At 41.7% G+C, this 27,160-nt stretch overlaps 2 protein-coding genes across 2 annotated transcripts in view; one reads left to right on the forward strand and one right to left on the reverse strand.

Annotated features, from left to right (window-relative positions):
* The first annotated feature begins 1,674 nt into the window (after positions 1-1,674).
* On the forward strand, positions 1,675-4,987 carry LOC134658694 (uncharacterized). The gene is made up of 2 exons (XM_063514348.1): positions 1,675-1,874; positions 2,175-4,987. The coding sequence occupies exons 1-2, from the start codon at positions 1,727-1,729 to the stop codon at positions 2,420-2,422; spliced, it is 396 nt and encodes a 131-aa protein (XP_063370418.1). The 5' UTR covers positions 1,675-1,726; the 3' UTR covers positions 2,423-4,987.
* A 4,005-nt stretch (positions 4,988-8,992) lies between these two features.
* The window catches only part of LOC134658854 (serine/threonine-protein kinase Genghis Khan), a 104,344-nt gene continuing 86,176 nt past the window's right edge, over positions 8,993-27,160 (reverse strand). The window contains exons 39-48 of the mRNA XM_063514526.1: positions 26,710-26,901; positions 24,523-24,615; positions 23,472-23,594; positions 21,564-21,666; positions 20,964-21,102; positions 16,327-16,399; positions 15,726-15,807; positions 13,081-13,183; positions 11,401-11,483; positions 8,993-9,061 (exon numbers count right to left, since the gene is read on the reverse strand). Coding sequence (XP_063370596.1) covers positions 11,403-11,483; positions 13,081-13,183; positions 15,726-15,807; positions 16,327-16,399; positions 20,964-21,102; positions 21,564-21,666; positions 23,472-23,594; positions 24,523-24,615; positions 26,710-26,901 — 989 coding nt within the window. The 3' untranslated portion in view covers positions 8,993-9,061; positions 11,401-11,402. The remainder of the gene's footprint in view (positions 9,062-11,400; positions 11,484-13,080; positions 13,184-15,725; positions 15,808-16,326; positions 16,400-20,963; positions 21,103-21,563; positions 21,667-23,471; positions 23,595-24,522; positions 24,616-26,709; positions 26,902-27,160) is intronic.

The following is a 27,160-nucleotide window of genomic DNA, read 5'->3' on the forward strand; positions in this document are numbered from 1 at the left end:
CTTAGCAACTATTGCTGCTGACTGTACATCACTATGTCGACTATTTGACTTTAAAAATAGTCAATGTGCCTCAGTGTTAAGGGTTAAGCGATTAAGGTCTGAGCGGTCATGGTAAGCTAAGCGAGTATTATCGTATGTTAAGCCCTAAAAGCAAGTAAGCCTCACCCGCGTTCTTCACTACATAGTATAAAGCAAAGTCGCTTCCCGCTGTCTCTCTGTCCCTATGTATGCTTAGATCTTTAAAACTACACAACGGATTTTGATGCGGTTTTTTAAATAAATAGAGTGATTCAAGAGGAAGGTTTATGTTAAGTATAATTTATTAACCCGTGCGAAGTCGGGGCGGGTCGCTAGTTTTTCATAAATCGTTATGTTAGCAACTGAGCAGTTATGTCGATAAGAAATACTTATTACCTTTCAAACATAAAATTACAGTTTATTTTCTGCAAAAGATTTACCATATTATTATTTTTACTCGTAAGTCTGTGACAACTCTCAGTTATTGTCAACAAATTCGGACTGTTTCTGCTTAAGTTGGTAAAAAAACTTTATTCATTTTTCATCAACTTAACTGCTCAAATGTCGTCATAATTTTTGAAGTGAAAACTTATTTAGCGGCGCTGTGCACTTTTTGAGGTGGGGAAAAAATGTTAAACTCGCGACAGGTCACGTGACCGTAAGACGGACACGTGACCTGATCGAAAAACTGTTACAATGTCATTGAGTTTCCACTTCTGCCGGCACTCCCGGAGTGCAACCCGTTGTTTTTTTAACGTAATCAATTTGTGTTAATTTTATTATATATAATATCCGCGTCGACGGCGTTTCTATTATAATTGACCTACAAGCCACTTCGGGTTCTCCACCTATACACGACCAGTTTAGCTAGCAATTGAGGAGTGTCTTTTCAAAAGGCTTATATCTCTATGAAAACCATACAATAATAAGCCCTTTTGAAAAGACACTCCTCAATTAAGGTCGGACCCAAGGAAAAGATACTTGACAAAAAATCCAACTTCGTTTCGAAACAAATAATTTGGAACTTATAAAGGTACATTACTGGCAAAAAAAAATTTTTTTTGTGTGGAACATTTTGAAACGCTCCTTTAGTACAAAAAAAGTACTTTTTCGCTTTTAACACTAAAACGATGTTTGTGTTAAAATTACCTAAATAAAAATTAAATTTAGTGTTTTCAATTTCATGTTTTGTTTCAGTTACATCAAAGACACATTTAGCTGCCTTATTTTTGATCAATTTCTACTATAATATAACTGTCAAGAATATTATCCTTGGGTCCGTCCGTTACTTCGTCGAAACGTGCGAACCAATATTATTATCATACATGGAAGTTTAAATTGATATAATAGCACTAATATTGAGACGCATGAGACTGCTCAACCGATTCATTTCTACAACTCATGTGTTTTAAACACTAAGTCATTCAGTCCTTATCCATGCCAAAAATTGATATTTGAATTGAACCACCTATGCGACCTATGCTCATTATACTACGCGTCTCGTTCTCGATGATAGATAACATGTAGTACTGTTAAGTATGCTTAAACTTCACAACGTTTAGAGATTTAAATTTGAAAAATATTCCCGCGCCCGACGCTGTCACGTCTCGCGCGCCCGTGCCGAACGCCATATTGTTTTGTTGTGCAAACAGCTTCTGACGTTCTGGAAACTAAATTAATTATTTATTATCGTTTATTGTTTTCAACAATGCCAAAGAGATCACGTTCGAGGTCTAGAGACCGGGAAGATCGGAAAACTTGTAAAAAACTCAAGTTAATGCAGGAACAAATTGATAACCTAACAAAATGTATGACGGAGTTTATTCAAAGCCAAAAAAAGGAAAACAATACTCCAGGTAAGGAATATAAAGGTGTTTGGTATGTCAAAGTTAATAATATGAACGTTCTATGCGAACATCATATATTGGGCAGCTCCACACGAGCTTGCTCAGTTCTATACGAACATGAGCTTGTTATTTTTTCCATTCGAAATACAAGCAGATTTTCTTTAAAATACGGCAATTATTGCTATAATCGGACGAAGTTCAACAAGAACCTGTTCATTTTGTACAAAAAGTACTCACTTTTCAAAGAATTGCGTCACTACAAGTGTAAGACGTTATATATTTGTGTTATACATATATTTTCATTTACAGATGTTGTGGAGGCTAATAAAGAAAATATACCAGAGATATCTAATAAAGACTCTGACAAATCTACAAATAATTGCAACTTGCAACTCTCCCCTTCTTCCGACGTTGATATTATTACACCCGAGGATAATATTCAAGAATCAACTGAAGCTCCACAAGACTGGAACCAGGAGTTCCTAGAAATGATGGGAGAGGAATTACCTTGCTCTAATGCAACCACAAATATTGATGAGACTATCCAGAAACAGTGAACTAATTGGATCACAAAGGGTCTAACAGAGGAGACTCGAAAGGGTCTTATCAAAAAATATTCTAGAGAAGGACCTCTTCGCACCGAAGCACCCAAAATAAATATGGAGATAGTGAGCCACTTAACAGAAATTGCTAAAAAGAGAGATCAGCACTTTGCCGACACCCAAAATTGTGTGGGTACGGGCCTGATTTCACTCGGGTCAGCTATATCAATGTTAATGGAAAACCCCGAAGAGGGAGTTGACCACATGCAACTCATGAAATATCTGTGGGACACTGGAAAAATTATGACAGATATATTTCATCAACACTCAGTTGCAAGAAAGTCTTTCATTACACCAAATCTTGATAAGGACATTAGATCTACCCTAGAAGCGACAGATTCTGACGAATGGCTTTATGGTCTCAAACTAAACGAACAAGTTAAAGATGCCAAAAATATAAAGAAGACTTCAGCTTCACTTAAGGCACCAGAAAGACCACCAGCTAAGAAGCCATACCAACCATACCAACAGCCCTATCACTCCTATCAGCCCTACCAGGTAAACTGGAGAGGCCCACCTGCGAGACCCAGACAGGTGGGCTATTATCCACGGAGGCAATTCACCAATGTGAGATACAAACCGAAGCCATTCCAGACGAAGTCTTCACAGAATGCAGGACGCTCCACGACACAAAAACAAAACCGTCCAGCATCGAAGAAGTAGAGGTAAATTATACTGCAGGTCGCCTGCAACATTTTGTGGATATATGGAAAACTATTACAACTGATGACTTCATTATAAATTGTATCAGAGGTTATGGTATAACTTTCAAAAACAAACCTTTTCAATTCAGAGAGCCAACTCTCAGCTGGCCTCCGGGTGAATTTAAAAAGATACAACTAGAAATATCGACACTTTTATCTAAAGGGGCTATTGAAATATGTTCAGATTGCGAGGGACAATTTGTGTCATCCTACTTCCTAGTTGAAAAACCAGATGGATCTTATAGATTTATTATTAATTTGCAAAAATTAAATGAGTTCATAGAAACTTCTCATTTTAAAATGGAGGATCTTAGAGCAGCCAGAGACTTAATTTCCCCAAATATGTATATGGCAACATTAGACTTAAAAGATGCCTATTTTTTAGTCCCAATGTGTAAAAACAGCAGAAAATATTTAAGGTTTAGATTTGATGGTATTTTGTATCAGTTCACATGTCTCCCATTCGGGTTATCCACCAGTCCTTATATTTTTACTAAGATCATGAAACCCGTTATGAATAATATACGCCTAAATGGCTGGTTATCCTTAGTTTACTTAGATGATTTACTGTGCATTAGTGATACATATGAATCCTGTAAAAATAATATAAAAAATATTATTACATTTATAGAAAAACTAGGATTTATTATAAATTATAAGAAAAGCCATACAAATCCAAGTAAAAGATGCAAATACCTTGGTTTCTTTTTAGACTCAGAAAAATACTCAGTTGATTTACCAGATGATAAGAAAAATCAAATTATAAAATTCTTAAGCCATTTTAAAGTAGGAAATCAGTACAAGATCCGCCTTTTCGCGCAACTGCTAGGAGTTTTAGTTGCAGCATCACATGCAGTTCAATATAGTAAAATATATTGTAAGAGACTAGAGAGAGCTAAATGGTTAGCGTTAACTGTAAATAATGATGATTTTGAAGGCTATATGAAAATTACTGATTATGTCAAAGAAGATCTTACTTGGTGGCACATAAATGTATTGACTGGTTCTAACCCCATACGCACAAAGAAATACAAAATAATTATTTCCTCAGATGCATCTAGGTCAGGCTGGGGCGCAGAATCCAATTCAATAACTACCCGTGGATTCTGGAGCCAGGATGATAAAAAATTTCACATAAATTATCTTGAGCTCCTAGCTGCCTTTTTCGGATTAAAGTGTTTTGCCTCTAAACTCAGTAACTGTGAAATTCTAATGCGAATAGATAATACTACAGCTATTTCTTACATTAATAAGGCCGGAGGTGTCAAATTTCCCCACTTGAGTGAATTAGCCCGTAAAATATGGCAGTGGTGCGAAAGCAGAAAAATATGGATAGTAGCTTCATACATTGCGTCAAAAGATAACGTCGACGCAGACGCTGCTTCTCGCGATACGAACTTAGACACCGAATGGGAGCTAGCGGGCAAATATTTTAAGCAAATTGTTAAAAAATTTGGTACCTGTAGTATTGATCTGTTCGCATCCAGAATTAATACCAAGTGCAAAACATTTTGCTCCCGTTACCCTGATCCAGAAGCTTCAGTAGTAGATGCTTTTACGATTTCATGGGAAAAAGAACATTTCTACGCCTTTCCCCCTTTTGCTGTAATATTGCCAGTATTGAGGAAAATAATTAATGATAAAGCAACAGGGATAGTAGTTGTACCAAATTGGCCCACGCAAGCGTGGTACCCGATGTTTACATCACTTTTATGTGAATCTCCTATAATATTGGAACCTTCAACTGACCTACTACTTTCTCCTTGCAGGAGCAGAATACATCCTCTATCACACAAACTTTCTCTAGTGGTAGGGAAATTATCAGGGACCTGAAAAAAGGAGTTCCCGAGATGTCGGTTGATTTTATTATAGACTCAATAGCACAATCCACTCTTAAGCAATATGAAGGATGTCTCAAAAAATGGATACATTTTGCTACAAGTAATAAATATGACATATTTGATCCTACCAGTGGTAATGTTATAGAGTTTTTGACAATGAGATTCAATGAAAATGCAAGTTATGGTACATTAAATTCTTCAAGATCAGCAATCATAAGACGGGCATTTTCAGAAGACGTCCTTCTGCACCTAAATACTCAGAAACATGGAATATCGAGCTAGTTTTAGAATATATTGAAAGCCAAGATAATTTAGAGAATCTAAACCTAAAAATAATATCAGAGATTGCGACAACACTATTAGTTCTAGTTACAGCTCATAGGTTACAAACAATTGCCTTGATTAATATAGATGAGATAAAAGAGTTCATCAGGACTACAAATAAAAATTCCTGATAGGATAAAGACATCAAAACTTGGAAGAAATCAACCCCTACTCATGATTCCTTTCTTCAGAGAACGACCAAAAGTTTGTGTAGCCACCATAATCCTTCATTATTTAAAAATAACAGAAACAATTAGAGGAGGAAATAAAAAACTATTTCTGTCATCGGTGAAGCCTCATAATCCAATCAGTCCTCAGACAATTGGTCATTGGATCAAATCCTTACTTGGTAAGGCTGGCATTGATACTGAAAAATTTAGTGCATATAGTGCTAAACATGCCTCTGTGTCTACTGCTTATAGGAGAGGTATAGACATTGATACGATTAGAAGAACTGCAGGTTGGACAGAGGGGTCAACAACGTTCGCACGTTTCTATAACAGACCTCTTATAGAAACAAATAATAAGTTCGCTATTAGTGTTCTAACTAAAGATAAATAAGGCTGTGCTAATTATATGCATGTCATATAAATATTGTAATTGTTATTTTTTGTTGATTATGGATAATTAATAAATACTGTGCCGAAGTTATAAAATATTTGTATCATTTAATTTAAATGTTATACTTAAAGAGTACAAATATTTTTAAACATAGCTCTATCACAGACTCTAAAAATCTACATGTTATCTATCATCGAGAACGAGACGCGTAGTATAATTGCTCGATCAAACGAGCCCGCCGAAGGCGGGCGAAGTTCGATCGAAATTATACGAAGCGTCTCGTTCGAAGATGATCACTTCCCACCCATAAAAAGGAAGTTATATTTCAAATGAATATCGTAAAAAGTGAAACCCATCCCTGTAATCATCTTACACGAAACTGTGATATCGCATAGTTACTCTAAAATATATGGCGTTCGGCACGGGCGCGCGAGACGTGACAGCGTCGGGCGCGGGAATATTTTTCAAATTTAAATCTCTAAACGTTGTGAAGTTTAAGCATACTTAACAGTACTACATGTTATCTATCATCTTCGAACGAGACGCTTCGTATAATTTCGATCGAACTTCGCCCGCCTTCGGCGGGCTCGTTTGATCGAGCAATTATATCACACTATCGGTGAATGGGCTAAAAATTAATAAAATTTAAAGAAAACGGACAGATCACATCAAATACATATATAAAAATATCACTCCCATAACTGGCATGAATCAAATGGGTGGATCAACTATTTCTTGTTGTTATTCTGTCCGGTCAGCCAAGAGACAATAGTAGCATAGTTTGTTAGAAGACATTGTACACCACATTCTTCTGACAACGCTTGGTAGACGACTCTTTATGGAAAGGGTTTATAAATATCACAAAAAAGCGTGTTTGTTGAATTTAAATGCCTAAAAATCAGGTTTTAAAGAGTGACCCAGGAGAAGGTAACAATGGCAACGAGTGACAAGAAAAAGTTGATTCACCCAAATAACACCTCACACTTTCAAACCCGCCAAGCCTTTTCGGAGATTAAAATGGGACCATAATATACTTTTGTATAAGATAGTGTCCCACTGCTTGGCAAAAGTTCCCGCCCTAGACTTCCAATCCTCCCTATAAGTACATACACATTTACACTCGAAAAACTATCATTTTCCCTTTTTCGTCAAATGTAAAAATTATCAATTTTGCAATAGTTTCAAACATGTTAATAACACAGGCACAAAGGCGGTAATCCTATCTTTCAATACAGTCCATAAGTTTTCAGTTTTCACAGTAATTGCAAATCGATATTTAGCACGTCTCTGGGATAGCATGGTCGCGTTTTTATCGCCTGACGTGTCATGCGTCACTTTCGAACTTACTTGTAAGAACGTGACAGGCATGGTGACAGACGATAAAGAGGCGACCATCTTAGCCCTTCAGCACTCTCAATAAGAGTTCCTACATATGATATAATTATGTCTGTATATATAATAGATTGCTGTACAATTTAGGAACCAAATAATTATGCTTTAACATATTACGTATAAATAAATACAGCTTAACCTAATATTTGATATATTGCAACAGAAATGTCGCTTTTATGTAATTATATTTAAAAATCAAATTTTATGTCACCGTTATAAGATTCAATTTTGTTTAAATTATAAATTACGCATTATATAATGAACTGAATGTATCTTGTAAGTATCTCTTATAAAATTGTATTCTATTAGTTAATATTACCCCGAATAGAAATTGAAAAATTTAATCAGTAATCACATTTGATAATTGAATGCAATAAATACATTTCATACGCGTATTTAATAAAACTGAGAATATTCCAATATGTAAGTTAAGATTTCATAATTTAGTAATAACTTTTACTAATTGGCTACTTTCCTACTAGTCAAATCAGCTTCTTTTTTAGAACTGTCAAAACGATTAACGATATTAGCAATATGGAATTTATATGAAAACGTGTGTAGTGACGTCACGGTCAACTCACGTACTTTTTATACTTCCATCCGATTTATTAAATATAAATTGTGTTTAAAAATAACTGCTATCTATGTTTTTCTAATAATTATCTGGTGCGTTATTTCGTGCACGGTGTGAAATAATTTATTTGAAGTAGAGGAAAGTACCCGATATATCATTTTTTTTGTCTTAATTAAAATCATGACAAATTGCCTAACATGTTATAAAAAAGGTATACAATTTTCGAGATTCCAATTAAAACCATAAGGCGTTTTCAGGGTTATACACACTTAAACATACATATATATAAATATATTAATTCACTTGTTCAATATGTTTCTTAAGGAAAACATATTATTTTTGAAACCTAAATTAATCCGTTAAGACTCAAGCGAGAGGTGGGTCAGAGGGCCTACCGCGAACTCTTTCTCTCTTACTCCAATTAAGGCGTAATTAGAGTGACAGAGGGAGTTGCTAGAAATTGACGAATTTCGATTTTCGCGGTTATAGCCCTGAGCCTCATAATAAATGTGATCGCAGTCCGCGCAAACGAGAACATGCCTTATAGTAAAGGGGCTAAGGACGAATTTAGCATGAGTTTGACGGACTGCTACATAGAAAAGCGAGTGAGTGGTGTGAAATGTGGATATTAAAGTATGTATGTAGTAAATTGTTTTAAGACTTTTCTCTTACAGGTCGAGTCACCAAAATTAGAAATGTTTTGAAAATTGGACGTAGTACACCAAGTAAATAAAGATATATGCAATTCGTTCATTTAATTTCATTAATTCGTGAATCGACCTGTAAAGCACAAATACAATTACCAATCGCATATTTCACGATTATAAGAAACCCTTGACCGCCAAAGACGTCAATCGTCAACTAACGAATCATTCAACCTTCCTACATTGCGAAAAGGTTCACGATGACGCGCCGCACACGATAGGCGCCATTCAAGGGTACAGTTGACTGTTAGTGTTTTTAAACACTGTTATATATAAAATTAAATATATAATTAAAAGTTAAACCAACATTGAGTATCAACATAGTTCAGGTTACATACGTATATGATCATTGATCACTTCACACCACCCTGCCCGAGAGCGGCGCCCAGGGCATATCTGTGGCGTCGGTGCGTAGCCTCATTGTGGTGCGTCGCTAGCAGAACCAAGCGTAGAATCGGGACACGTCGAGCGACCAATACGCGTTCAGTTCGTTTCTAGAAAAGGAGAACATTGTATGTATGTATACGTATCTATCTAATACCTTTAACGAGCAATTCTTGCATATTTATTTATTTATATGTATATATATTTCGGGGATCTCGGGAACGGTTCTAACTAAAGTAAATTTGCTATATGGGGGTTTTTGGGGGCGAAAAATCGATCTAGCTAGGTTTTATCTCTGGGAAAACGCGCATTATCGAGTTTTTATATGTTTTCCGAGCAAAGCTCGGTCTGCCAGATATTATACTTTATTGCACATAGAAATATAAACACGAGAAACACAGTCACAGAGTAAATTAAATATAACAGAGGCCTACTTATCCCTGTATGGGATCTCTTCCAGTTAATCTTTGAGGAAACGAATAAAGCAGCAGTAACGATGAATGACAAACAAAAACTAAAGAGTTGTTAGTGTTATTCTTTTTCGAATCAGATCCGTCCACTTGACGAAATTTGAATATAAACCTACCTTGCCGTACAAATTTTGACTTATTGCAATCCTTAATGTCTAAACAATATAGCTATTTACATAAAAATGATATTTCGCAAGTAGTAAATTAAGTATGAAATATATTATTTGCTACTCCGTCAAGTAGACGAAAACTAACGCAATGTCTCTATATCAAATCATGTATTTATGTAACTTCTGTAAAGTCTACTGGGTACCTAGCCAACATGCTTATCGTTTACGCTCCGTAGCGAACGAAACGCAACTGTCACTGTCGCACTAATATGGAAGAGTGATTAGACATAGAGTCACAAAGCGTTTCGTTGTCGTAGCCGAATCGACTGCCACCTTGGCTAGGCACCCTGTGCAGACTATGGGTCGGTTGCACCAAACTGTTCGTATCGTTAGAGTTCGCAAATTTTTTCAAGTGAAAACTTCTTTAGCGGCGCTGTGCAGTTTTTGAGGTGGGGAAAAAATGTTAAACTCGCGTGAGATCACGTGACCGTAAGACGGACCTGTTACATGTAATGTCATTGAGTTTTTCTTTATTGATTTAAATGCCATCTAGTGAGTTTCGCTCTAACTGGTATTAATATAACTCGAGTACTAACAGTGATGTGCTTAGGGGTTTCAAGTAATGCGACGAAATAACGCTAGAAGGCGTTAACCTCAATTATACATAGTGCATTTTGCACTAGTCATTGAGTTTTCACTTCTGCCTGCACTCCCTGAGTGCAACTCGTTTTTGGGAAGTTTGATAGTAAAGCGCCGGGGCGCGCCGGCTGACGTTGGTCAGTCTGTCAAATGTGGTTGGTGCAACTGGCCCTAAGAGTGTCAGGTATACAGGGTGGATTTTCTTTTTGGGTCAGTGAGGGTAGCTACCAGATCCCGTGCTGCTACAAGAAAACGGTCTAAGAAGACCTTCCCTCGATTTCAAATTAATGAAGATTGGCTTTTACAGATTTTGGAAAAAAACATACAGGGTGCGAGAAAAAGGTCATTTTTGACAAACTTTTTTTTTGATGCCAATCGATCCCATTCCTATTAAGGATCAAAAGCTTGTATGGAACCAAAAAAAAAATCCGGCTAGAAAAGCCACAAATCGAGGAAAACTTTTCCCATACAATTTGTATGAAAATGAAAACTTTTATTTTTCACATGCTATTTTTGTATGCCAATCGATTCCATTCCTATCCAGTATCAATAGTTTCTTTGGGGTCAACTTACGGTAATGTACTAAAAAGCCACAAATTAAAGAAAACATTTTCCATACATTTACTATGGAGAAAACGTGAAATTTAATTCACATTTTTCTATCTGGCCAATCAGTCCTGTTACATTTAAGGACGATAATACTGTATGAAGACATTGCTGTAGGACTGATGGGCGAGATAGAAAATTGAGAATAACATTTCACATTTTCCCCATAGTAAATGTATGCAAAAAGTTTTTATTAATTTGTGGCTTTTTAGTACATTACCGTAAGTTGACCCCAAAGAAACTATTGATACTGGATAGGAATGGAATCGTTTGGCATACAAAAACAGCATGTGAAAAATAAAAGTTTTAATTTTCATACAAATTGTATGGGAAAAGTTTTCCTCGATTTGTGGCTTTTCTAGCCGGAATTTTTTTTTTGGTTCCATACAAGCTTTTGATCCTTAATAGGAATGGGATCGATTGGCATCAAAAAAAAAGTTTGTCAAAAATGACCTTTTTCTCGCACCCTGTGTGTTTTTTCCAAAATCTGTAAAAGCCAATCTTCATTAATTTGAAATCGAGGGAAGGTCTTCTTAGACCGTTTTCTCGTAGCAACACGGGATCTGGTAGCTGCCCTCACTGACCCAAAAAGAAAATCCACCCTGTATAATGTGTGTGACTCACGATCAGGGGTCGGCGGGGTGCGGCGGCGAAGCCCCGCAGCTGCTGTCTTCCGAATGCAGCGCGTCGCCCATGTCCGTACCCACCTGCACACATACAAATTAATAAAAGCAGTGGTTCCTAACCTTTTCAGTCCGGTCACCCCTATGACTAACTAGGGAACCTGATTTTATCCCTCCTCCCAATGGTAATAAAAAATAAAACGTGTACGTTTGTTGTATTGTTATATTAGGTTAGCTTATTAGCCCCGTAAAATACCAGTTTTACCCCCAGGTTAGGAACCACTGCATTAAAGTAAGGTCAATGTGGCTAATTCCGTCATAGCATACATACAGCATACATTTCTTTGATTTTCAATCGTAGGAAAAAAAAACATCCGCTTTTGATTGCTGAAACTAGAAACAATCGTTGCTTTGTCGATGAAATTATCAATTTTGTTCGTTGTTCGAGAAAATCGCTAGTAGACGGAATAGTCCCTATGACGGAATTAGCCACATTGACCTTATTTCTAAGCTTACAAAACAAAATCAAAAAGAGAATGGATCAGATGCATGTAATTTTTCTCATCGATCCAATTAGGATGTGTCAATACAGAATCACCTTGTAATAATTCCATGGAATTGTCACACTTGTGTCCTGTACAAATTTACAAAATGCGAACTTTGTGGAGGTTTTAGGTAAAAAAGTAGGGTATTATCTTTATTTTTCTAAGCAAAAATTGCGTTATAGTACAGCGTTAGTACAGCAAATAAAATACACGTCTGTATGGGGCATCAGGTCCCTTGAAATGTTACATACGAGTAAGGTCGACCGAGGTAAATGCGTCACTTGAGGTAAATGCGTCTTGTGCGGATATCTTCGACATATTATAACTATTATAGCCGTCTGCATTAAAAGTTCAGTGACCACACTTCAAACAGAGAGGGTTGCAATAGTTCTAAAATGTTCCGTTTAGAAATCTTTAACCTTTTGGACGCCAATGACGGATATATCCGCACCGCGGGTCCAACGCCAAAGACGGATTAATCAGTCACATGCCACAGAGCAATATAGACCTACGTGCATATGCATAAAGTTCAATTTCAGTTTCGACACTTCGGAGACGTGGCGTCCGAGTGACAGCTTGTATGTTTGACATGGCGTCGAAAAGGTTAAAAGACGCATTTAAATAAATAAATAAAATAAAAAGCCTTTATTAATTCTCTACAGTATTACATAAAAAATTAAAAATGTTTTAAAAAAAGTTTAAGAAAGTATTGTTCGGGTGAAGGCCTCCTCCAGATTCCGCCAGATTTTCCTGTCATTTGCCTTCTGTGACCAGTCTTGTCCGGCTGTAGCCACGATTTCGTCGAGCCCAGTCTTGTCCGGCTGTAGCCACGATTTCGTCGAGCCATTTTTCTTTTACCTTCCCTCTGTTCCTTGTCCCCGAAGGGCCCCGCCATAGGGTGGTTATTTTTGCCCACCTGTCTTTATGCATTCGTGCTGTATGGCCACACCATTTCCACTTTAATTTTTGCGCAAATGATAATGCGTCGATTACACCAGTTATTTGCCTTATGTCTTTACTCCTCTTTTTATGGATTAATTTTATATTAAGTATGGATCTTTCCATGGCACGTTGGCATGGCAAAAGACGCATTTACCCCGGTTGATCTTAATATGATCATATGGTCGTCGACTCACCTTAAGTACATCGTGCAGAGAGCTCATACTGCCCAGGCTTAGCGGGGTGATGGAACGTTCGAGCAGTAGCGAGCCACTACCCTGTGATCCGCCGCCTATCGACCTGTACATATAAAATATTTAGTGTGATATAGTTATAGTTCGTTTTTTTAGCATTAGAAAGAACTTGAAAGAAGGTAAGCGATTTTGACATGTCTTTTAATTGAAAAACACTTTTTAAAAATTAGTAACTATTACTTATGAAAGCAGAATACTATAAAAGATCGTATTAGATTCATAATTGTTACATATTTACCGTAACTTATTTTTAAAATGTGTTTTTCAATTAAAAGACACATCAAGATTGTTTACCTTATTTCTAATGCTAAAAAAACGAACTATAGAGTTCTTAGCTTAACTCTTTACCAGCGGCGGTAGCATGGTCGCATTTTTATCTAACAAGTATGTAAGTGCAAAAGTGACGGGCATAGTGATATGCGATAAAAATGGAACCGCTGGCTGATATTTCAAAAATGACAATCGAATGTCAGTCTTACTCATCGAAAATAGAACACATGTCTTAGCCTAGTAAAGGGTTAAAGTGTGGTTCCGTCCGACAAAGTATAGTTTTTAAAATCATTCTCCATAAAGTATAATTTATCTAGTGTATAATTATTTTCCTTCGTATTTTTACGGAAACGTACTAACGTATCTTGCTATTTCAGTCAGTCTCGGTACAAAAAGTACTGAGGTTGATTGAAGACGCATGACAAACACGAAAGTTTCCGAGAAAATACGAAGGAAAACAATTCTGCGCTACATCTGTAAAGCTTTGGTTTCCTCCGAAAGCGGTGCCGTCATATAGCGGCCGTAATATAGCGGTGTCTATGTAAACCAAATGGCGCGGTTTCCTAGAGGGCGGTGATTTACACCGTAACGTCAAAAAGCGGTGCCGACATTTGCATGACGGCCGTCATGACGGTGTCGACAGTTTCGTGAACGTTTTATTAGCGGTGAAGCCATTATGTACTAAAATCTCAAAAGCACGTTCTGTACCACGAGATTTGAATAAATCTTCCGTACTACGATTATTTTCCTCTACCGATGATATTTCATCCTCCAAATAAATTATTAAAGCTAAATCAAGGTGTTCCATTTATCCATTTCTTTGCTGGATACGTTTCGTTTGACCTTGGTGGCTGACGGTGTGTTATGACGCCGTGGTACTTTCCACATGTCGTCACCGTAAAGACGGCCGTCTTTTGCGGCCGCTATATGACGGCCGTCATATGACGGCACCGTTTTCGGAGGAATCCAAAGCTTACAGAAGACTCACTCTCTAACAAAACGCGTCTGTTACGATCAGCTCGGATATGGCCGCTAGGTGGCGACAGCGCCACGCGCGGCTTATGGCTTTCCCCAAAATTGGTGCGGAACGGATGTACTTTTAGCTACCTGTAGCAAAGCGACGAAATCGCGGAGTGAGCCACGCCTGCTCCAGGTTTAACCGGTTAGCGCCCTGTAGCCCGGGCGTAAGAATACGGCTACGGCATCCCCTGCCTGTCGTAAAAGGCGACTAAAAGGGGTCCTTTTTTTTTCTCGTAATGTGTTAATCATACAGGATTCTGACTCTTGGAGACCCTATACATCTCTAAGGATAACTTGATAAACTATGTTATTTTTTAGTTCTGACACTTAGAGACATTTACACCTCTAAATAAGTTTAAATTCTTTTCCATGTATCTGTTTTGTTTTTATTTTAATATTATTATTATAGTTTTTTTATGTAATTCGACATTAAGAGACCGTATACATCTCTAAGTAATTGTATTACGTAAGTTTGATTTGGTAGTTGTAGTTGTATTTAATAATTGTTGATGTATTATTATTATTATTTTGCTTGTATGTAAATTCAATGTTGACGTGTAAAAGTGCCCTTGTGGCCTATTTGCTGAATAAATGTTGAAGTTGAAGTTCCTTGGGGTCGGAGACGGTCGCAGCTAGGGACTGCGACTGCAAAAAGAGGGGACCCATAAAGGGGCACAACGCTAGGACGGCACTGGCGGGTTCATTGGAGATCCCAGAGCCGTCCGAAATGCGCCGAGGACAACTGGGAGGTTTTTAGTCGGTGAAAGTCCGACATAACCTCCGCGCTAGACATGGGCGAAATGTGTCAGTAGAGGGAAAAGATTGATATATATCTTTTTATCATTGGGATATGTATCACTCTTTTATATCTTTATATCCGTGTGTAACAGTCGTCCCGCTCGCAACATCGGCACTTGCTGACTTTGAGTCATGAGAGAGAGAGAGTAGTTAATTATAATGACGCGTCCGAATCCGTCCGAACGACCGCTGTCGCTCGTTCGTGTTACTTCGGTCGATGCGCGACCGAGACTTCGCTTATCGCTTTCATAAATCGTCGCCGAGGGAGTGAGACGTACGGATATACTAATACATTCGGATTCGTAAAGACAAGAAGAGTGATTCATGAAACGAGAAAGATATATATCTTTTTTATCTATCACTCCGGAGTTACCCATGTCTACTCCGCGCTGTCCCTGCGGTGCGGAGGTGTCCATAACGGACTTTCCTCCCAAAAAAAATGGTTTAACCGGTTAACCCTGGGTTAGTGGGATGGTGCAAGTGGGCCTAAGTGGTGTTACCTCTCCATGGGGCGGTGTGACAGCGGCGGCGACGGCGGCGCGTCCGTGGGCGGGCCCGAGCGACCCGCGCCGCGCCACGACCCTGCGAAGTACGACAAAATGTTATACTACAGTCTGTCAAGCAATTTCTCTCAGTAGAAACAAGCGGCAAATTAAAAAATGTAGACGCGAAGATTATCGTCCCATTGAAAATTTGAATTTCGCGCCTTTTTCTACTGTTTTTGGGAAGTGAAATTTCTTTAGCGGCGCTGTGCACTTTTTGTGATGGGAAAAAATGTTAAACTCTTAACAGGTGTCACGTGACCGTAAGACGTAAGACGGACACGTGACCTGATCGAAAAACTGTTACTTCAATGTCATTGTATTTTTCTTTATTGATTTAAATGCCATCTAGTGAGTTTCGATCTAACTGGTATTAATATAACTCGAGTACTAACAATGATGTGCTTAGGGGTTTCAAGTAATGCGACGAAATAACGCTAGATGGCGTTAACCTCAATTATACATAGTGCTGCAGACATTTTGCAATAGTGACTGAGTTTTCACTTCTGCCGGCACTCCCCGTTTCATTTTTGTCATCCTTAGGGATATTACCACTTACCGTTATAAGAGCCCGTGCCGTGCGATATCGTGAGCGGTGACGTCCGTTTACTGCTCTCTCGACTGCTGAACATCTACATGAGAAAACGGTTTTTATTAAATTACGCCGTTTTAGTATAACTATACCCTTTTTATATTGATTTAAACTAACAAAATTCTCACTCATACTTTTATAACTACCACGGGACTTAATCGCGTAAGACTTACAATCAGAGATGTGAAAAATACTTAATAAAAAGTATTTAAATACAAAATACAAATACTTCCTTGGTATACTATTTCAAATGCAAAATACAAAATAGTTTTTGAATTTGTATTTAAAATACAAAATACAAAATAGGTATTTTCAAAATACTTTTTAAAAATACAAATACTTTGCGATAAAAGGTACTCTGAATAGTGAATACCTAGTCTGAATTAAAAAGTATTAAGAATATCCGAATTGAAAAGACTCTCTTCATTCTTTGAAAACAGTGTGTCAATCAGTCCTCTATCTAAAGTGCAAATTTCTAGTTGTTTGCTCATATTAACCGGAAGGATGGATGGATGATGGTTTATAACGGACAATTTTTAAAAGCATTAATTTAGATTTGTAATGTTTTACAGCTAGTATAATGCCTCTCGTTAGTGTGACGAAAACGTCTCGTTTGTGCAGATAAGTTTCATCAGGGCAGAAAAGTTTGTTCTCCTCTCGTACCTTGAAACCCTCGCAACACTCAAGATTCCACTTTTTTAACCACTCGCTACGCTTGTGGTCATGTGCGACGTTACTAAACACATTCAACAGTATGAGAGAGTTGCCAGGATTGTAACATCAGAAGAGATTGTAACTCCTACCTACATTACCTACTATAAAGTATTTTGTATTTTGAAAATAGAAAATAGGTCCCAAAAACTATTTCAAATAAAATACAAAATAGTTTTCTTCAAAAGGTATTTAAATACAAAATACAAAATAGGTATTTTGCATTTAGTATTTGCATTTTAAATACAAGTATTTCAAATAAGTCACATCTCTGCTTACAATACAATACAATACAAATCCTCTTTATTGCACAACCTCAGAATAAATATACATGGAAACACAAATAATACATGAAGACAGAGGTAAACAAGCGGTCTTATCGCTAAAGAGCGATCTCTTCCAGACAACCTTTAGGTAGTGGAGAAATGAAAAATGATATAATTAGGAGGTGCAAAAAAGGTGACGTTTCGAACGTGACGTTACGTTCGTGGTCACAGGCAGGCTGGCGAGGAATTGTATCATCATCTTCTTGCCGCGCGGGTTTTGCGAACTACCCGCACTTGATCTTGAGTATTCACTTGTACGCTAGGGTTGACACTTTGCCTACACACAACCATAGAGAAAAAATACATAGAGTGTTCACTCCATACATCAGTTCAGACTATTAATTTCAGTGTCTACGTCTAGCATCGAGTAGCGGAACTATCAGTACTGCTACTTGACAATAGATGTAGCACCGACCGGAAAGTCTTATCTCAACAGCATAAGACTTTCCGGTCGGTGCTACATCTATTGTCAAGTAGCAGTACTGATAGTTCCGCTACTCGATGCTAGATGCTAATAGTCTTTTTGGTACTAAAACTGATGTATGGAGTGAGCACTCTATGTATTTTTTTCTCTATGACACAACACTCACGACATCCGATGGTATGAGATGGGATGTTTTTTCACCCTTACATTAAACAACATACCCATACATCATAAATAAACGTAAGTCTTACGCGATTAAGTCCCGTGGTAGTTATAAAAGTATACCCTTTTTAATTACTTAACATGGGTCAACATTACTTTCGTTGTTGTTTTTGACCACTCTGTCACACTTATACTGTGTCTTCTGTCAAATAAAAAAATCGAGTGCTATTGCATGCCTTTCTAGCTGTTAATTATATTCTACATGAGAAAACCAAAATTCTTCTTAGCTATTACAAAAAACTCCACTCCGTCACATTTTTTAGGGACAAAAACAAGACAACGAAAAGAGTTTTAACCTGTAATACAAATCAGCTTCAGGCAGACTGCTTTCAGCGACTCCATAATTGACCATAATATATCTTCTTACCAACCAGTTAGAAGGTAAAACTATAGCACAGTGTAAAAAGTAAGTGGACCGACGCCTTTGATATTTGCGTAAATGCCGACACCGCACAAGAATACAGGGTTGTCACAAACTTTTACACAACAGCCCAAAAATTAAAACAGTTCAAATAAGACACCCTAGCCCTGTGAGTAGTACCGAGCTGCTAACAATGGCGATGTATGCAGCTCGGGTGTGCGTGACCCGCCCCTCGCACCCCGCACGATTGCCTTGTCTAGACGACTTCGTCGAATCACTGTAATGTTTTATAGACTGTGACTATAATCATTACATAGAATAAAAAAAGCGGCCAAGTGCGAGTCGGACTCGCCCATGAAGGGTTCCGTATTTAGGCGATTTATGACGTATTAAAAAAAACTACTTACTAGATCTCGTTCAAACCAATTTTCGGTGGAAGTTTACATGGTAATGTACATCATATATTTTTTTTAGTTTTATCATTCTCTTATTTTAGAAGTTACAGGGGGGGGGACACACATTTTACCACTTTGGAAGTGTCTCTCGCGCAAACTATTCAGTTTAGAAAAAAATGATATTAGAAACCTCAATATCATTTTTGAAGACCTATCCATAGATACCCCACACGTATGGGTTTGATGAAAAAAAAATTTTTGAGTTTCAGTTCGAAGTATGGGGAACCCCAAAAATTTATTGTTTTTTTTCTATTTTTGTGTGAAAATCTTAATGCGGTTCACAGAATACATCTACTTACCAAATATCAACAGTATAGTTCTTATAGTTTCGGAGAAAAGTGGCTGTGACATACGGACGGACAGACAGACAGACATGACGAATCTATAAGGGTTCCGTTTTTTGCCATTTGGCTACGGAACCCTAAAAAGTCACTTCCCGCTGTCTGTCCTTGCTTAGTTCTTTAAAACTACGCAACGGTTTTTTTAATAGATAAAGTGATTCAAGATGAAGGTTTATGTATAATTTATTAACCCGTGCGAAGCCCGCGCGGGCTTCGCAAGTATGTATCTGTTTGGTACCTGCTGGTGGTCGTCGTCGCGAACGTCGCTCCGGTCTGATACACATGTATGTTTGGTACCTGCTGGTGGTCGTCGGCGGTCTCCACGGTGGTGGGCAGGTCCAGCAGCCGCTGCGAGCGGATGCCGTCGCCGGGGCCCATGTGCGACAGGTGCGCAAAGTTCGTGGGCGCTGAGATCAGCCGCGAACGTCGCTCCGGTCTGATACACATGTATGTTTGGTACCTGCTGGTGGTCGTCGGCGGTCTCCACGGTGGTGGGCAGGTCCAGCAGCCGCTGCGAGCGGATGCCGTCGCCGGGGCCCATGTGCGACAGGTGCGCAAAGTTCGTGGGCGCTGAGATCAGCCGCGAACGTCGCTCCGGTCTGATACACATGTATGTTTGGTACCTGCTGGTGGTCGTCGGCGGTCTCCACGGTGGTGGGCAGGTCCAGCAGCCGCTGCGAGCGGATGCCGTCGCCGGGGCCCATGTGCGACAGGTGCGCAAAGTTCGTGGGCGCTGAGATCAGCCGCGAACGTCGCTCCGGTCTGATACACATGTATGTTTGGTACCTGCTGGTGGTCGTCGGCGGTCTCCACGGTGGTGGGCAGGTCCAGCAGCCGCTGCGAGCGGATGCCGTCGCCGGGGCCCATGTGCGACAGGTGCGCAAAGTTCGTGGGCGCTGAGATCAGCCGCGAACGTCGCTCCGGTCTGATACACATGTATGTTTGGTACCTGCTGGTGGTCGTCGGCGGTCTCCACGGTGGTGGGCAGGTCCAGCAGCCGCTGCGAGCGGATGCCGTCGCCGGGGCCCATGTGCGACAGGTGCGCAAAGTTCGTGGGCGCTGAGATCAGCCGCGAACGTCGCTCCGGTCTGATACACATGTATGTTTGGTACCTGCTGGTGGTCGTCGGCGGTCTCCACGGTGGTGGGCAGGTCCAGCAGCCGCTGCGAGCGGATGCCGTCGCCGGGGCCCATGTGCGACAGGTGCGCAAAGTTCGTGGGCGCTGAGATCAGCCGCGAACGTCGCTCCGGTCTGATACACATGTATGTTTGGTACCTGCTGGTGGTCGTCGGCGGTCTCCACGGTGGTGGGCAGGTCCAGCAGCCGCTGCGAGCGGATGCCGTCGCCGGGGCCCATGTGCGACAGGTGCGCAAAGTTCGTGGGCGCTGAGATCAGCCGCGAACGTCGCTCCGGTCTGATACACATGTATGTTTGGTACCTGCTGGTGGTCGTCGGCGGTCTCCACGGTGGTGGGCAGGTCCAGCAGCCGCTGCGAGCGGATGCCGTCGCCGGGGCCCATGTGCGACAGGTGCGCAAAGTTCGTGGGCGCTGAGATCAGCCGCGAACGTCGCTCCGGTCTGATACACATGTATGTTTGGTACCTGCTGGTGGTCGTCGGCGGTCTCCACGGTGGTGGGCAGGTCCAGCAGCCGCTGCGAGCGGATGCCGTCGCCGGGGCCCATGTGCGACAGGTGCGCAAAGTTCGTGGGCGCTGAGATCAGCCGCGAACGTCGCTCCGGTCTGATACACATGTATGTTTGGTACCTGCTGGTGGTCGTCGGCGGTCTCCACGGTGGTGGGCAGGTCCAGCAGCCGCTGCGAGCGGATGCCGTCGCCGGGGCCCATGTGCGACAGGTGCGCAAAGTTCGTGGGCGCTGAGATCAGCCGCGAACGTCGCTCCGATCTGATACAAAACAAAATTATGTTCAGGGATGTTGCGAATATCCGCATCCGCAACCGCGGAACTTCCGCATTATTTTCAACATCCGCATCCGCATAAAATCGATGCGGATTTAATGCGGATGCGGATGTGGAACAGTTCGGTACAGGAACGTCTTAGCATCGGCGTAAGTGCTAGGTAATTTAGTCATTAGCCAAAAAAACCTATTAGAAATTAGCAGTCAAGCGTGAGTGGGACTTAATGTACGGAACCCTTAGAACGCGAATCCGACTCGCACTTGGCCGGTTTTTTGAAATAAAAATTACTAAAATGTAATATTTGACGTTTTTTATGTATCTATCTTGACATCCGCGTCCGCGGATGTGAGCCTTTAAAAATGACATGTCAAAAAATCGGCATCCGCAACATCCCTGCTACACAGTAACACTTTAAAAAGAAACTAATTATGTTTTATATTTACTTACAATCTGTTATGCGCTTCGATAGCTTGGTGTGATTGTTCCCTTACAGAGAATCTGCGTTTGGTCGAGCCCCATAGCGCCGCGTGATCCACGTTCAGGGGACCCTCTGAAATACAAACACAGTACTTAGTAATAACAAAATATAAGAGAAACATCTTGAGAGACTCTCGCTAGGTGGTTGGGTCAAGGGCCAGTGTCCAGCGTGGAGATAATGGCGGCCAAATTAAAAGCAAGGAATATACTATATTAAGTTTAATGTTAAGCAGAAGGCTGGTTGGAAAAAGTGATCGTATATACAGGCAAGTAGGTTCTTATATAGCTATCGTACAGCGCCACACTACTGATTACTTATGAACTATTACATATACTGACATACCTAAACTAAGCTGTTGAGCTCGTATGCTAGTACATAGGAGTTTCGGTAGATGTCACCTTATTTACATATACATATAGAACTGTGGTGCTGTCTACCGGTGATTTATATCTAATATCTATTAATAAGTTTGAGAGCCCTAACCTAGATGGCGTAGGCAAGTAGGTATTGCATACCTATTTGTCCATTCCCTGATAAGATAGGTCTTAACAGCCAGATGCAGAGGGCTGTGATCTTGGACACGGCGCGGATAGTCCGCCGGTTCCTCTCTGGTCGGTCAAGCGGTGGTGGCCTAGCGGTAAGAGCGTGCGACTTGCAATCCGGAGGTCGCGGGTTCGAACCCCGGCTCGTACCAATGTGTTTTTCGGAACTTATGTACGAAATATCATTTGATATTTACCAGTCGCTTTTCGGTGAAGGAAAACATCGTGAGGAAACCGGACTAATCCCAATACGGGCTTAGTTTACCCTCTGGGTTGGAAGGTCAGATGGCAGTCGCTTTCGTAAAAACTAGTGCCCACGCCAATTACTGGGATTAGTTGCCAAGCGGACCCCAGGCTCCTATGAGCCGTGGCAAAATGCCGGGACAACGCGAGGAAGATGATGATTTTAAATCACCTAACCTAAGAATTCAAATAAATAAAGATAATAAATATATTAATTCAGCCTATATACGTCCCACTGCTGGGCACAGGCCTCCTCTCATGCGAGAGGGCTTGGGCTATAGTTCCCAAGCTAGCCCAATGCGGATTGGGGACTTAACATACACCTTTGAATTTCTTCGCACGTATGCAGATGTGAACACACTACTTGTAAATTAATATGTAAATAGACAAGACAAGAATGCGCCTCACCCAGCCAGGAGCAGTGGAGAGTGACACGCTCTACTACAGAGGGCTCAAGACGGTGACATTTTCTTCATATTTGTATCGTCTTGATATACCGTTAAAGTATAAAACTTTGCCTTTTAGCATAGCTTTGTCCACCGCGTCAGTAAAAGGGAAATAACTTAAGTAGTTACAGCTACACTTTCTTCAGAATTCTGACGTGGTGGGCAAAGTTTTATACCTTTACGGCAGTAGTCCTTACTTGGTGTATACTTGTACGAACAAATAACTCACGCGTCATTAGCGGCCGCAGGTATATGATGAAGGGCGCGGCGTCGCTCGCGAACGGGAACCCGTTGCTCGCGCCGCCCGACACGCAGCACAGCCAGCCCTGCTCGTCTGACTTGGTGTATACTACGAACTAATAACTCACGCGTCATTAGCGGCCGCAGGTATATGATGAAGGGCGCGGCGTCGCTCGCGAACGGGAACCCGTTGCTCGCGCCGCCCGACACGCAGCACAGCCAGCCCTGCTCGTCTGACTTGGTGTATACTACGAACAAATAACTCACGCGTCATTAGCGGCCGCAGGTATATGATGAAGGGCGCGGCGTCGCTCGCGAAGGGGAACCCGTTGCTCGCGCCGCCCGACACGCAGCACAGCCAGCCCTGCTCGTCTAACTTGGTGTATACTACGAACAAATAACTCACGCGTCATTAGCGGCCGCAGGTATATGATGAAGGGCGCGGCGTCGCTCGCGAAGGGGAACCCGTTGCTCGCGCCGCCCGACACGCAGCACAGCCAACCCTGCTCGTCTAACGGACGCGCGTTCGCTGTACATACAACATTAGGGTATTTGACTGTATTTAATAGTATTTTATGCAACCGTTGTTTAAAAAAGAGAGGTCAAAAAGGCGAGCAACGTGAGTAACAATTTGAGTTAAACAACGTTGCATACAATACTTTTTCTATGACCAAGCACTTACGTTGAAATAAAATTGTAAATTTAACAAATATTTTTCATTCAAGAAGTAGCAAAGAATGGAGGGTACGGGCGGGAAAAGAATGAATGAAATAAAAAAAACATGTCTATGGTTCACTCACCTGTCACACATGACAACTAAAATTAGGTTGGCAACAATGTATTTCATACAATATTTTTAAGTGGTGATTACACGAAGTATTGTAAAAGTGCCAAAAAGATACTGCGTGTATGCACAAATACTTTTTTGGGGAATAGACTAAAGACTTGTCTTAACAACTATAAGATAGGGGTTTAAAGGTGTGTGCACGACCCTTTAAATGACAAATAAAAGTACGGGAGTAGAAAAAATAAATTATTTTACACCATGCATGAAAAAAGCACCAGAAGATTAATAAAGTAACGTAGACGGCAGTTATTTTTAGACACAATTTATATTTTAAAACTCATATAAAACTATAAAGAGTAGGTAATTTGATTATGACGTCACATGCTAGGGTTTCATATAAATTCCATAGTAGCAAAATCGTTTTGACAGTTTGAAAAAAGAAACAGAATTAGTCAAATACCCTATTGAGGTCGGGAAATATTTAGTTGGCAGAGTGTAACACAAACAGGTGAGTAAAGCGAGGACGTTTAGAAATACGAGGCTAATAATTCTTATTTTGATCGGGGTATATAGGAAACACCCTGTCATTTTGATGTAAAATTTTTAAATAGGTAATAAGCAAATTCCGGATGACTTTGTGTTTAATGGGAAACAAAAAATAATTTCTTACGTATATTGATGGTCTGCACCCACTCTCCGCTCTCGATGTCGTAAATGTCGATATGCGTCGTCGTGAATATCATTAGGTGCGTTTCGTTGATCGCTGTAAATAATGATATATGGTTAATTATTCGTTAGGTACTCCTAAGATAAATTATATAAAGTCAATGTGGGACGACCGGCACATAAACGGGTCACGTGCCCGAGTGAGACAACAACCCGCTGCTCTACTCGCACTCACCGTGGTGGCTGGGCTGCTGCGTGTACATGAGCTCTGTGTCTCTAGCTCGATGTCCGCAACGGTCCACGTATAGAGCGAGAGAGTTGAACACCAGCAACGTGTCGGCGCTGTTCGGCACGCAGGCTAGAGTGAGACAACAACACGCTGCTCTACTCGCACTCACCGTGGTGGCTGGGCTGCTGCGTGTACATGAGCTCTGTGTCTCTAGCTCGATGTCCGCAACGGTCCACGTATAGAGCGAGAGAGTTGAACACCAGCAACGTGTCGGCGCTGTTCGGCACGCAGGCTAGAGTGAGACAACAACACGCTGCTCTACTCGCACTCACCGTGGTGGCTGGGCTGCTGCGTGTACATGAGCTCTGTGTCTCTAGCTCGATGTCCGCAACGGTCCACGTATAGAGCGAGAGAGTTGAACACCAGCAACGTGTCGGCGCTGTTCGGCACGCAGGCTAGAGTGAGACAACAACACGCTGCTCTACTCGCACTCACCGTGGTGGCTGGGCTGCTGCGTGTACATGAGCTCTGTGTCTCTAGCTCGATGTCCGCAACGGTCCACGTATAGAGCGAGAGAGTTGAACACCAGCAACGTGTCGGCGCTGTTCGGCACGCAGGCTAGAGTGAGACAACAACACGCTGCTCTACTCGCACTCACCGTGGTGGCTGGGCTGCTGCGTGTACATGAGCTCTGTGTCTCTAGCTCGATGTCCGCAACGGTCCACGTATAGAGCGAGAGAGTTGAACACCAGCAACGTGTCGGCGCTGTTCGGCACGCAGGCTAGAGTGAGACAACAACACGCTGCTCTACTCGCACTCACCGTGGTGGCTGGGCTGCTGCGTGTACATGAGCTCTGTGTCTCTAGCTCGATGTCCGCAACGGTCCACGTATAGAGCGAGAGAGTTGAACACCAGCAACGTGTCGGCGCTGTTCGGCACGCAGGCTAGAGTGAGACAACAACACGCTGCTCTACTCGCACTCACCGTGGTGGCTGGGCTGCTGCGTGTACATGAGCTCTGTGTCTCTAGCTCGATGTCCGCAACGGTCCACGTATAGAGCGAGAGAGTTGAACACCAGCAACGTGTCGGCGCTGTTCGGCACGCAGGCTAGAGTGAGACAACAACACGCTGCTCTACTCGCACTCACCGTGGTGGCTGGGCTGCTGCGTGTACATGAGCTCTGTGTCTCTAGCTCGATGTCCGCAACGGTCCACGTATAGAGCGAGAGAGTTGAACACCAGCAACGTGTCGGCGCTGTTCGGCACGCAGGCTAGAGTGAGACAACAACACGCTGCTCTACTCGCACTCACCGTGGTGGCTGGGCTGCTGCGTGTACATGAGCTCTGTGTCTCTAGCTCGATGTCCGCAACGGTCCACGTATAGAGCGAGAGAGTTGAACACCAGCAACGTGTCGGCGCTGTTCGGCACGCAGGCTAGAGTGAGACAACAACACGCTGCTCTACTCGCACTCACCGTGGTGGCTGGGCTGCTGCGTGTACATGAGCTCTGTGTCTCTAGCTCGATGTCCGCAACGGTCCACGTATAGAGCGAGAGAGTTGAACACCAGCAACGTGTCGGCGCTGTTCGGCACGCAGGCTAGAGTGAGACAACAACACGCTGCTCTACTCGCACTCACCGTGGTGGCTGGGCTGCTGCGTGTACATGAGCTCTGTGTCTCTAGCTCGATGTCCGCAACGGTCCACGTATAGAGCGAGAGAGTTGAACACCAGCAACGTGTCGGCGCTGTTCGGCACGCAGGCTAGAGTGAGACAACAACACGCTGCTCTACTCGCACTCACCGTGGTGGCTGGGCTGCTGCGTGTACATGAGCTCTGTGTCTCTAGCTCGATGTCCGCAACGGTCCACGTATAGAGCGAGAGAGTTGAACACCAGCAACGTGTCGGCGCTGTTCGGCACGCAGGCTAGAGTGAGACAACAACACGCTGCTCTACTCGCACTCACCGTGGTGGCTGGGCTGCTGCGTGTACATGAGCTCTGTGTCTCTAGCTCGATGTCCGCAACGGTCCACGTATAGAGCGAGAGAGTTGAACACCAGCAACGTGTCGGCGCTGTTCGGCACGCAGGCGGCGCCGAGCGGCCGCGCGCCAGAGTGAGACAGGAACAGGTTCACTTGGTTCTCGGGGTGGACTAGAGCTGTGGACAAATGGAAATGTGTTAGAACATGTGGGAACTGCTTTTTAGGGTTCCGTACCCAAGGTAAAAACGGGACCCTATTACTAAAACTCCGTTGTCCGTCTGTCCGTCCGTCCGTCGTCTGTCACCAAGCCTGGTGACAGACAGACGGACACACCCATACCCCCATGAACACACCCATGGGATACACCCATGAACCGTGATAGCTAGGCAGTTAAATTTTATTTGATATAACGTGATAACAATAAATACTAAAAAC

The sequence above is a fragment of the Cydia amplana genome, chromosome 23 (genome assembly GCF_948474715.1).
Source record: "Cydia amplana chromosome 23, ilCydAmpl1.1, whole genome shotgun sequence".
Taxonomy (NCBI): Eukaryota; Metazoa; Arthropoda; class Insecta; order Lepidoptera; family Tortricidae; genus Cydia; species Cydia amplana.